Source organism: Diospyros lotus, chromosome 1 (assembly GCF_014633365.1).
Source record: "Diospyros lotus cultivar Yz01 chromosome 1, ASM1463336v1, whole genome shotgun sequence".
Taxonomy (NCBI): domain Eukaryota; kingdom Viridiplantae; phylum Streptophyta; class Magnoliopsida; order Ericales; family Ebenaceae; genus Diospyros; species Diospyros lotus.
The window spans coordinates 3712638-3725253 of record NC_068338.1 but is presented as its reverse complement, the minus strand read 5'-3'; the positions used below and the strand labels follow the sequence as shown (position 1 = coordinate 3725253).

Genomic DNA, 12616 nt, shown 5'->3' with positions numbered 1-12616 from the left:
CAATCTTCAGCTTATTAGACAAGTTTGGTAAACCAACAAGTTGAGCAACCTAGTAGTCTACCAAGAGCTCACTGCCCAACTTGATCGGCTGGCTTCTTGATTGACATTGACACAGACAGGTTTGTGAGCTCCTTGGCTTTTTAGCCTTTTAATACTTGCTTCTTTGTTTTGGCATATTTCAAGCCCCTTCTTTTCTTTCACCCCCTGAAACTTATATTTCTTTTTCAAATGTCTTCACGCATAATGTTCTTTACAATGTCCGGTGATCATTTCATTAATGAAAGCAACTTCGTTTAGCAAGAATTGACTTTTAGAAAACCCATTTCCATTTCTCTTGTGGGATCATTTGCATTCAAACGTCATAAACTAAGTCCATTTATGACTCTTATCTTCAATATTTGACCCTTACACATAAATGTGTAACAAAACAAGAAATAAAAAAAAAAAAAAGATTATTGTATTTTGTATTCCTCTAGCTTTTCCTTTCCCTTAAAAGATTTGGTATCTCTTGAGAACATTCGAATGTGAAAGGTAACTCTCTCTATATATAACACTTAATAAGGGTTATAAATTTATTTTCATGCATGATTTAATGTTATGAGCATGAGCATGAACTTCGGCATAACAAGGACTACGGTCACGTAGGTTATCAATCAACCAAGATATGTCATGGCAATGGATATGATGAATAGGAGGCATCCTATTATGGCACCATATTGATTCCCAATTAAGGCCCGTAGGGAAAATAACCCAAATGACTATGGACATATTACCTCTGTTGATTGCCACTTGTGTTGTTGGTTTGATTGTCCAATTAAATTTAGTGAACCACATCCAACAATTTTTTGTAAGAAAGATCTAAAGTCTTTAAAAAAAAAAAAAAAGTTGGCAAGAAAGACTAAGTGAGAAAATTGGGACATGAATTTCAATGTGAACTATTTTAGTTTTGGGAACATGGAACAAAATATATAATACTCAATATTACATGCTCCTTTCGATTGAATAGAAACGAGAGTAAAAAGATAAAATTTGAGAAGATCGAATAGGTACAAGTAGACCCTAAAGGGTGAACCTAAGAATATTTTAAGAATTCTTGAGAGCTCAATAAACTTAAAGGTGCAAAGTTTGGGGTTAAATGAGAAAATTAATAAATGTTAGGGCATTTATGGAATTTTTTAAATGAAGTGGGTGTCTAAGTGAAATATGAAGAACCAAAAAGGGTTTATGTGAATGTGTAACTACCCAAAATTTTTAGGGATGAATTCATATTTGACCAAAGTCAAATGTATAAAATCTTTTTTGTACTTTTCACAGAAAAAAAACTTTTTTAACTATTCAAACAAACTAATTACACTCTATAGTCACTTTTATGTAAAATACCAAAAATACCCTTAATGAGATTTTAAAATAGAAAACCCTATTGTCCTTAGCCTCATTTACCAAAATATCCTTATCTCTTTCATATAACCTTTCTTCTCTCTCATCTTCCCACATTCACGTTACTCTCTTTCTCTCCATTGTCAAACTATCCAAACTCAGTCATTCTTCATACATTCAATCTTTTTGCTTGTTGGGTCATTCAATCTTCTTTATCAATTGCAGCGACCTCACTGAAGTCTCATTCAATAAGTTTCTTTCTCTCCAACAAATAATTTCACCCAATCTCAAGGTATCTATTCGATTTGTATTTGTTTTATTTTTTTAAAATAATTTTTGTGTTCACATTGCTTATTAAGGTTGTGTAGAATGATTGTAGTTGTGAGCAGAACATATTTTGATAGATATCATTCCAAATCTGCTCTAATTCGGGTGAAAAAAAAAAATTTCAAAACTGTACATCGTTTATGGGTTTTGTGGGCGATAACAGTTGATCGGGCTTAGTTTCGGAACAAAGCCCGATAGGGCTTTGTGGGGGAACGAAGCCCGATCGGGCTTTGTTCCCCCACTAAGCCCGATTATGATTTTTGTTGCCTACAAACCTGATATGGTTTTTATATATATTATTTTTTAAAATAATATGAGTATTTTGTTAAATAATTTAATATTATATATGAGTAAAATAATATAATTTAATATAATATATTTAATTTTATCATATTATTTAACAAAATTTAACTTTTCAAGCATTTGTGCCTAAATGTGTTATGTTAAAATCCTCCAATGTTTTTCATAAAATTTTTAAATATTTTTCTTAAATTACATATGAAAAATTATCATAACTTGGTTGTTAGTTTATAAGTCAAAAATCATGTTTAATTGTACAAATCATCTCTTTAGAAAAAGAAAATAAAATACAAATCTCAAAAAGCAAATAAACTTACTTACTTATAGTTATGACTTGGTTTAATAAGGAAATGAACCCGATTTGGGTGTGTGTGGGTCCGTTGCATCCATGGTAATGGTGAGACTAATTTTTTACTCCTTTCAATCTTGCAACAATGGATTTAGTGCAGTTGGTCATCGTGTGGAACGGGGAATGGAATGATAATAAGTATATTGGGGATAATAGGATGTGTGCGAGAATCTACAAAAATACGACTTTTACTCAATTGGTTGAGATTGTGTACACAGTAACGGGAATTGATAAAACAAGGTACGACATCACCATTCATTTTGTAACGGAACACTCAAGCGAACTTCCAGCTACCAAGTTCCCTATCAAGGACGACTACGGTGTCAGGTTTATTATGTGCGATGACAGAAAATATAAAGTGATGTATGTTGATATGATTTGTAAAGATATTGGAGTTTGTAACCTACGTAGTGGTGGTAATCAAGATTCAGGTGCCGTTCCATTTACATCCGCACGTAGTCCACTGCAAAATGATGATTTTGGTACATATGGTATGGGTGGTTTGTCAGATGACGCTCCACATACGGATGATGATTGTGATAATGAAACTGATAATAATAGTGACGATAGCGATGGTGATAATAGTGATGATGGTGGTGATGAAAGAGAAGTGAGTCCGGAGTACCCAGAAGTAAGATTTTCAGGTTCACAATTTGAGGACAACCATTTACAAAGAAACTGGATCGTTCCTGGTGTAGAAAATTATGCAATTGAGGAAACAAGACCTGAAGTGTCTATTCCATACCAAGGTGATCTTTTACACATGGGTGCACTCTTTAAAAGTAAACATGAACTAATTTTGGCATTTGGACAATATTGTGTTGATGTGAAGATGGACTATCGAGTCAGACGTTCGTGCACAATTCGATTTGAGGCTGGTTGCAAGGATGTGAACTGCAAATTTATGCTTCGTGCAAGATGTAGACCTGGTTGTTCATTTTGGCATGTGGTGAAATTTATGCCGAGTCACACGTGTACTCCGGACATATACGATTCACATTTTCGAAGTGTGAAGGCTATTGTCATCGGAAGTTTGTTTTCTGAAAGAGTGGCGAGTAGTGAATATACACCTAGAATGCTAATGGGGGAGTTGCTGGAACAACATGGTGTGCAGATTATGTACACTAAAGCTTGGAGGTCTTTACAACATGCAAAGAGACTTACTTATGGTAATCCAGATGAATCATATCAGCAACTACCCTCATATTTTCACATGTTAAAAGAAACAAATCCTGGCAGTATCACGGCAATAGAGACAGATGAAAATAATTATTTTTTATATTCATTTTTTGCACTCGGAGCTTGCCTTCATGGTTTTCGATCTTACATAAGACCGGTTGTTGCCGTTGATGCCACACATTTGAAAGGTGAACACAAAGGGGTGATATTCGTTGCAACTTGTAAAGATGGGGAGCAAATGATTTATCCCATCGCTTTTGGATTTGGAGATGGTGAGTCTGACAGATCATGGATATGGTTTTTGACGAAATTGAGAGAGGCTATCGGAGTGCGAGAAGATTTAGTCATTGTTTCTGATCGTCACCAAAGCATTGCGAATGCGATGAGTCATGTCTTCCCTTCTGTCCCACATGTCTTTTGTTTCTTCCACCTTAAGAAAAACTTGAAGAAACGTTGTAGACAGCGAAAAGATGTGATGACTGCATTCTACCTTGCAGCATACAGTTACACCACAATAGAGTGTGATACATACTTGGCAGAAATACAATCGATGCATCCTCAGACTCATCTGACATTGATGGAAGCAAGACCAGAAAAGTGGTCACGTGCATATTGTCCAAGAAGAAGATATTCCATGATGACCACCAACATTGCCGAGTCTCTCAATAAATGCATGATGAAAGCACGTCGGTTGCCTATAACAAGTGCACATGAATTTTTGAGACATATGCTTCAGAAATGGTTTAGTGATAGACGTGCTGCAGCCGCCAGACTCGAAACCATTGTGACCTCCGCTGCAGTGGCACATGTTAACTTGGCGCATGCCAAAACATTAGACCGAGGATGTCGTGTAGTTCCTATAATACAAGGGAACAAATACCTCGTGCAACATGCAAAGGAAGGCGATGGGATAGTTGACATTGTTGCGAGTATATGCAGTTGTCGCAAGTGGGACATTGATCAAATGCCATGTCTTCATGCAATTGCTGCTAGCAGGTATCATGGTTTGACTTTTATTTGCGTATTATGTTCGTAATTTAGTGTGATATGTTAACACTATGTGTTTCTTTGCCTTATGCGACAGTTTCATGAGGGTGCACTACCATATGCTTTGCCATTCATATTACACTACAGATTGGGTCAGACGCGCATATGCACTTCCCATCAATCCTCTCCCTAACAAGGCCGCTTGGGTTCTTCCAGCGTACGTCAGACAGATAGTTATACTCCCACCTGTGCAAAGACGACAACCGGGTAGACCGAGAAATGGTCGGATTCCTTCCATAGGGGAAGCTCGTCGAAGAAAAAAATGTGGAAAATGCGGTGAACTAGGACACAACAGTCTTGGTTGCCCTAATGAATGGACTTCCTCCATTGGAGAGTCGAGCACAGCCACTACTTCAGAATCCAGGGATGCTGCTAGGGCCTCTGCAAGGGCAAGCCGGAAATGCAGCATTTGCAAAGAGACTGGACACACTCGTCGTCGGTGCCCTATACAGTTGTCAATTCCAGGTGATGATAATATTGTCAATGATGAAAACAATCAATAGACATTAACTCATTCAGGTATGATATAATGTTATCACATATGTTATCAATAGTTGTTAGATCGTTTGTGAAAAAAAAAATGTTTTTTACTCGCAAAGTGTTAATGGAATTTTTATTGACCATATATATCCTTTGTGTTTCAGCAATGCTCAAAAATCACTGGCACGATACAAAAAGGATGACAACATCAATCAAATATCTTTTTGTCGGGGGTTCAGAAATGAATATTATTTTTTACATTAATATTTGAAATTGAGATTTATTCATATTTGTAATCTTTCAATTTCTTTCATCTAAACTCATAATAATTAATTTAATTGACAGCTTGTGTTGTAGTATGTTGTTGAGCAAAGAACTGAGTATATAATGCAGTTTCAATAGCACCAAAATGATGCAATGATAAACTTGCTAAAAAATTAGAGTGTAATTTCTTAACAATCACTATTATTTGAGACTATACTAGTGGGAAACTTCAAAAAAAATTTAATTGCAAAAAAAAAAAAAAAAAAAATTGGGCTTTGTGGGCCACCAAAACCCGACCATCGGGCTTTATGGCCCACGAAACCCGGCCATCAGGCTTTGTGGCCCACGAAGCCCAAAAATGATTTTTTTTTATTTTTCTTGATTTTTCTTCAAATTAATATATTTCATTACCACTAAAATGATGTCTTTTAATGTTATTTAGGTAAACCCAAATGTATATATCACAACAAAGTCATTATTTTTCACTTTGTGTGAGGATGTCCATCCACCATCAACACAACCAACACATGATCAATTGCTTCTAATAATATTGGACAAAGCAAGATAATAACGCTATGATAATAAACTTGCTCAAAAATTAGAGTGTAATTTCTTAACAATCATTGTTATTTGAGACTATACTAGTGGGAAACTTCAAAAAAAATTCAATTGCAAAAAAAAAAAAAAAAAATTGGGCTTTGTGGGCCACCAAAACCCGGCCATCGGGTTTTGTGGCCCACGAAACCCGGCCATCGGGCTTTGTGGCCCACGAAGCCCGAAAATGATTTTTTTTTTATTTTTCTTGATTTTTCTTCAAATTAATATATTCCATTACCACTAAAATGATGTCTTTTAATGTTATTTGGGTAAACCCAAATGTATATATCACAACAAAGTCATTATTTTTCACTTTGTGTGAGGATGTCCATCCACCATCAACACAACCAACACATGATCAATTGCTTTTAATAATATTGGACAAAGCAAGATAATAACGCTATGATAATAAACTTGCTCAAAACTTAGAGTGTAATTTCTTAACAATCACTGTTATTTGAGACTATACTAGTGGGAAACTTCAAAAAAAATTCAATTGCAAAAAAAAAAAATCGGGCTTTGTGGGCCACCAAAACCCGGCCATCGGGTTTTGTGGCCCACGAAACCCGACCATCGGGCTTTGTGGCCCACGAAGCCCGAAAATGATTTTTTTTTTTATTTTTCTTGATTTTTCTTCAAATTAATATATTCCATTACCACTAAAATGATGTCTTTTAATGTTATTTGGGTAAACCCAAATGTATATATCATAACAAAGTCATTATTTTTCACTTTCTGTGAGGATGTCTATCCACCATCAACACAACCAACACATGATCAATTGCTTCTAATAATATTGGACAAAACAAGATAATAACGCTATGATAATAAACTTGCTCAAAACTTAGAGTGTAATTTCTTAACAATCACTGTTATTTGAGACTATACTAGCGGGAAACTTCAAAAAAAATTCAATTGCAAAAAAAAAAAAAAAAAATTAGGCTTTGTGGGCCACCAAAACCCGGCCATCGGGTTTTGTGGCCCACGAAACCCGGCCATCTGGCTTTGTGGCCCACGAAGCCCGAAAATGATTTTTTTTTTATTTTTCTTGATTTTTCTTCAAATTAATATATTCCATTACCACTAAAATGATGTCTTTTAATGTTATTTAGGTAAACCCAAATGTATATATCACAACAAAGTCATTATTTTTCACTTTGTGTGAGGATGTCCATCCACCATCAACACAACCAACACATGATCAATTGCTTCTAATAATATTGGACAAAGCAAGATAGTAACGCTATGATAATAAACTTGCTCAAAACTTAGAGTGTAATTTCTTAACAATCACTGTTATTTGAGATTATACTAGTGGGAAACTTCAAAAAAAATTCAATTACAAAAAAAAAAAAAAAAAAAAATCGGGCTTTGTGGGCCACCAAAACCCGGCCATCGGGTTTTGTGGCCCACGAAACCCGGCCATCGGGCTTTGTGGCCCACGAAGCCCGAAAATAATTTTTTTTTTTATTTTTCTTGATTTTTCTTCAAATTAATATATTCCATTACCACTAAAATGATGTCTTTTAATGTTATTTGGGTAAACCCAAATGTATATATCACAACAAAGTCATTATTTTTCACTTTGTGTGAGGATGTCCATTCACCATCAACACAACCAACACATGATCAATTGCTTCTAATAATATTGGACAAAGCAAGATAATAACGCTATGATAATAAACTTGCTCAAAACTTAGAGTGTAATTTCTTAACAATCACTGTTATTTGAGACTATACTAGTGGGAAACTTCAAAAAAAATTCAATTGCAAAAAAAAAAAAAAAAATCGGGCTTTGTGGGCCACCAAAACCCGGCCATCGGGTTTTGTGGCCCACGAAACCCGGCCATCGGGCTTTGTGGCCCACGAAGCCCGAAAATGATTTTTTTTTTATTTTTCTTGATTTTTCTTCAAATTAATATATTCCATTACCACTAAAATGATGTCTTTTAATGTTATTTGGGTAAACCCAAATGTATATATCACAACAAAGTCATTATTTTTCACTTTGTGTGAGGATGTCCATCCACCATCAACACAACCAACACATGATCAATTGCTTCTAATAATATTGGACAAAGCAAGATAATAACGCTATGATAATAAACTTGCTCAAAACTTAGAGTGTAATTTCTTAACAATCACTGTTATTTGAGACTATACTAGTGGGAAACTTCAAAAAAAATTCAATTGCAAAAAAAAAAAAAAAAAAAATCGGGCTTTGTGGGCCACCAAAACCCGGCCATCGGGTTTTGTGGCCCACGAAACCCGGCCATCGGGCTTTGTGGCCCACGAAGCCCGAAAATGATTTTTTTTTTATTTTTCTTGATTTTTCTTCAAATTAATATATTCCATTACCACTAAAATGATGTCTTTTAATGTTATTTAGGTAAACCCAAATGTATATATCACAACAAAGTCATTATTTTTCACTTTGTGTGAGGATGTCCATCCACCATCAACACAACCAACACATGATCAATTGCTTCTAATAATATTGGACAAAGCAAGATAATAACGCTATGATAATAAACTTGCTCAAAACTTAGAGTGTAATTTCTTAACAATCACTGTTATTTGAGACTATACTAGTGGGAAACTTCAAAAAAAAATTCAATTGCAAAAAAAAAAAAAAAAAAATCGGGCTTTGTGGGCCACCAAAACCCGGCCATCGGGTTTTGTGGCCCACGAAGCCCGAAAATGATTTTTTTTTATTTTTCTTGATTTTTCTTCAAATTAATATATTCCATTACCACTAAAATGATGTCTTTTAATGTTATTTGGGTAAACCCAAATGTATATATCATAACAAAGTCATTATTTTTCACTTTCTGTGAGGATGTCTATCCACCATCAACACAACCAACACATGATCAATTGCTTCTAATAATATTGGACAAAACAAGATAATAACGCTATGATAATAAACTTGCTCAAAACTTAGAGTGTAATTTCTTAACAATCACTGTTATTTGAGACTATACTAGCGGGAAACTTCAAAAAAAATTCAATTGCAAAAAAAAAAAAAAAAAATTAGGCTTTGTGGGCCACCAAAACCCAGCCATCGGGTTTTGTGGCCCACGAAACCCGGCCATCTGGCTTTGTGGCCCACGAAGCCCGAAAATGATTTTTTTTTTATTTTTCTTGATTTTTCTTCAAATTAATATATTCGATTACCACTAAAATGATGTCTTTTAATGTTATTTAGGTAAACCCAAATGTATATATCACAACAAAGTCATTATTTTTCACTTTGTGTGAGGATGTCCATCCACCATCAACACAACCAACACATGATCAATTGCTTCTAATAATATTGGACAAAGCAAGATAGTAACGCTATGATAATAAACTTGCTCAAAACTTAGAGTGTAATTTCTTAACAATCACTGTTATTTGAGATTATACTAGTGGGAAACTTCAAAAAAAATTCAATTACAAAAAAAAAAAAAAAAAAAATCGGGCTTTGTGGGTCACCAAAACCCGGCCATCGGGCTTTGTGGCCCACGAAGCCCGAAAATAATTTTTTTTTTATTTTTCTTGATTTTTCTTCAAATTAATATATTCCATTACCACTAAAATGATGTCTTTTAATGTTATTTGGGTAAACCCAAATGTATATATCACAACAAAGTCATTATTTTTCACTTTGTGTGAGGATGTCCATTCACCATCAACACAACCAACACATGATCAATTGCTTCTAATAATATTGGACAAAGCAAGATAATAACGCTATGATAATAAACTTGCTCAAAACTTAGAGTGTAATTTCTTAACAATCACTGTTATTTGAGACTATACTAGTGGGAAACTTCAAAAAAAATTCAATTGCAAAAAAAAAAAAAAAAAATCGGGCTTTGTGGGCCACCAAAACCCGGCCATCGGGTTTTGTGGCCCACGAAACCCGGCCATCGGGCTTTGTGGCCCACGAAGCCCGAAAATGATTTTTTTTTTATTTTTCTTGATTTTTCTTCAAATTAATATATTCCATTACCACTAAAATGATGTCTTTTAATGTTATTTGGGTAAACCCAAATGTATATATCACAACAAAGTCATTATTTTTCACTTTGTGTGAGGATGTCCATCCACCATCAACACAACCAACACATGATCAATTGCTTCTAATAATATTGGACAAAGCAAGATAATAACGCTATGATAATAAACTTGCTCAAAACTTAGAGTGTAATTTCTTAACAATCACTGTTATTTGAGACTATACTAGTGGGAAACTTCAAAAAAAATTCAATTGCAAAAAAAAAAAAAAAAAAAATCGGGCTTTGTGGGCCACCAAAACCCGGCCATCGGGTTTTGTGGCCCACGAAACCCGGCCATCGGGCTTTGTGGCCCACGAAGCCCGAAAATGATTTTTTTTTTATTTTTCTTGATTTTTCTTCAAATTAATATATTCCATTACCACTAAAATGATGTCTTTTAATGTTATTTAGGTAAACCCAAATGTATATATCACAACAAAGTCATTATTTTTCACTTTGTGTGAGGATGTCCATCCACCATCAACACAACCAACACATGATCAATTGCTTCTAATAATATTGGACAAAGCAAGATAATAACGCTATGATAATAAACTTGCTCAAAACTTAGAGTGTAATTTCTTAACAATCACTGTTATTTGAGACTATACTAGTGGGAAACTTCAAAAAAAAATTCAATTGCAAAAAAAAAAAAAAAAAATCGGGCTTTGTGGGCCACCAAAACCCGGCCATCGGGTTTTGTGGCCCACGAAGCCCGAAAATGATTTTTTTTTATTTTTCTTGATTTTTCTTCAAATTAATATATTCCATTACCACTAAAATAATGTCTTTTAATGTTATTTGGGTAAACCCAAATGTATATATCACAACAAAGTCATTATTTTTCACTTTTTGTGAGGAACAACTACAAAAAATTCATTAGTCATTTCCAAGTTTTTCATTTTTCCTCTCAATATATGGGTTCCACTAACACTAAAATGATCTCTTGTTACGTTGTTCAAGTTAGTTAAAGGTAGAATGCACAACAAATACATGATGAATTGTTCTAACTACTAACATTGGATCAACATGATGTAATGATCTTCAAATTACCCCATAAGTGTAATTTAAAAATTTCGACAGAGTCTCCCTTGTTTCTTGGACAATGAACCTGCATTAGAGACTCAGTCTCTATGTTCAACAACATAATAACATGACAATATTTACCATCACAACATTAGAGACTCAGTCTCTCTTCCCAACAACATACTGCCACCACAACCACTTATCCCTTACCATCAACAACACCGCAAACCACATTTCATCAAGTGAGCAATATACAATTTTCTATTTGCTATACTTATACAAAAATATACAACATTTGAACTAGATGAAAATAAAAACACAAAACAAAGAATCTTCTAATCTATTGATCTACAAGTATACTATCGTGCTATGTCTATACAAAAATATTCCAATCTGTCTTCGGAGGGTACGGACATCCACAGTTGGGTGCATCTGCCAGTGATCCTCATTATGCCTCAGTATGTCCTCGACATATTTGATAACGTAGCACCCGCAGCTGGCCCTGTATTAGACATAACACACATTGGTAGCATAACCATATTTTCATGAAAATTGACCCTGTAATATAATTTAAATTAATTTACCCATCCGGTTGTTGAGGCAACTTCTGAGGATCAGTATTCTCCACTTCCCAATCTCTGTCTAGCGTCGCAGTTGCAGTTACATGTTCATAATATGCAGCTTTCTTTAGTAGAATGGGTAACAAACTCACAAGTGGTTGTATAGCTTCGACCTTGCTCCTACGACTATCTTCATTTATGGAATTGGAGTCATATATGATAATTCTCCTATCTTTCAAGCAAATCTTTAAGAGAAACCAATGAGAATTTGCTACATTACAAGGGAGCAACACCTGTATTTTATTTTAATATGTCAATCGTACGGAAATAAATAAATAAATAATTAAATAGAATGAATTAAGACTTACATAATCGACTGTCCACCAAGGGAGACTTCTGTCAGTGCGCTCGTCAACGAAACCGATCCACTCTTCTGGAACAGATGCGATAGAAGGCACAAAAACCCTCCTATTGCCCCCGTACTCCTGTTCCCAAAATCTTACCATGGATGCCTGAAAAATAAAATAAAATAAAATAAAATAAAAATATTGGTCATAGATTAAATTAATATGCAAAAAAAAAAAAAAAAAAGTAGTGCAAACTCACAAAAAACGAAGTTGACATGATAGCGTAGTTTGTGTCATATTGACGCCGAGACTGTATACGTCTCAGACAACACATGTAACTATCGATATGGTAACCCTCCAACCAGTTGGCCTCATTCTCTATGTTTCGGAGGTCATCCGGTGTTAGGTTAAGAATGAAACCGGTGTGAAGACTACAACAACCAAGAAAAATAAGAGTAAGAATATATTGTTTATGCAAATAGAAAAAATGTAAATATTGTTACTTACCTAATATTTTCATTAGAACCTATGAACTCAATATAACCCTCAGGGGGCTTTGTCTCTATGTCCGGCGGCATTGGGTCTAGTACCGGCGGCATCGGGTCCACGTCCGACCCCTCCAAAGTAGCATCCTTCTTTCTCCTTTTATATTTTGTTGGATCGGTGAAGGGTGGACGACGAAACTGCGATGGCAATCTATCTCGCATAGGTCGCCTGTCG

At 34.8% G+C, this 12616-nt stretch overlaps 2 protein-coding genes across 5 annotated transcripts in view; both read left to right on the top strand.

Annotated features, from left to right (window-relative positions):
• The window catches only part of LOC127800513 (protein PLASTID TRANSCRIPTIONALLY ACTIVE 14), a 74506-nt gene extending 73778 nt beyond the window's left edge, over positions 1–728 (top strand). The window contains exon 14 of the mRNA XM_052335174.1: positions 11–728. The gene's annotated coding sequence lies outside the window, so the exon portion shown is untranslated. The remainder of the gene's footprint in view (positions 1–10) is intronic.
• Positions 9–5477, top strand: LOC127800497 (uncharacterized). 4 transcript variants are annotated; one of them, XM_052335146.1, is made up of 5 exons: positions 9–119; positions 1603–1669; positions 2454–4528; positions 4617–5044; positions 5224–5477. In XM_052335146.1, the coding sequence occupies exons 3-5, from the start codon at positions 2511–2513 to the stop codon at positions 5328–5330; spliced, it is 2553 nt and encodes an 850-aa protein (XP_052191106.1). In that variant the 5' UTR covers positions 9–119; positions 1603–1669; positions 2454–2510; the 3' UTR covers positions 5331–5477. The 4 variants fall into 4 exon arrangements, with proteins under 4 accessions (XP_052191106.1, XP_052191116.1, XP_052191088.1 ...); XM_052335156.1 differs by having other exon boundaries at positions 2449–4528; XM_052335128.1 differs by having other exon boundaries at positions 1603–4528.
• Positions 5478–12616: the final 7139 nt, after the last annotated feature.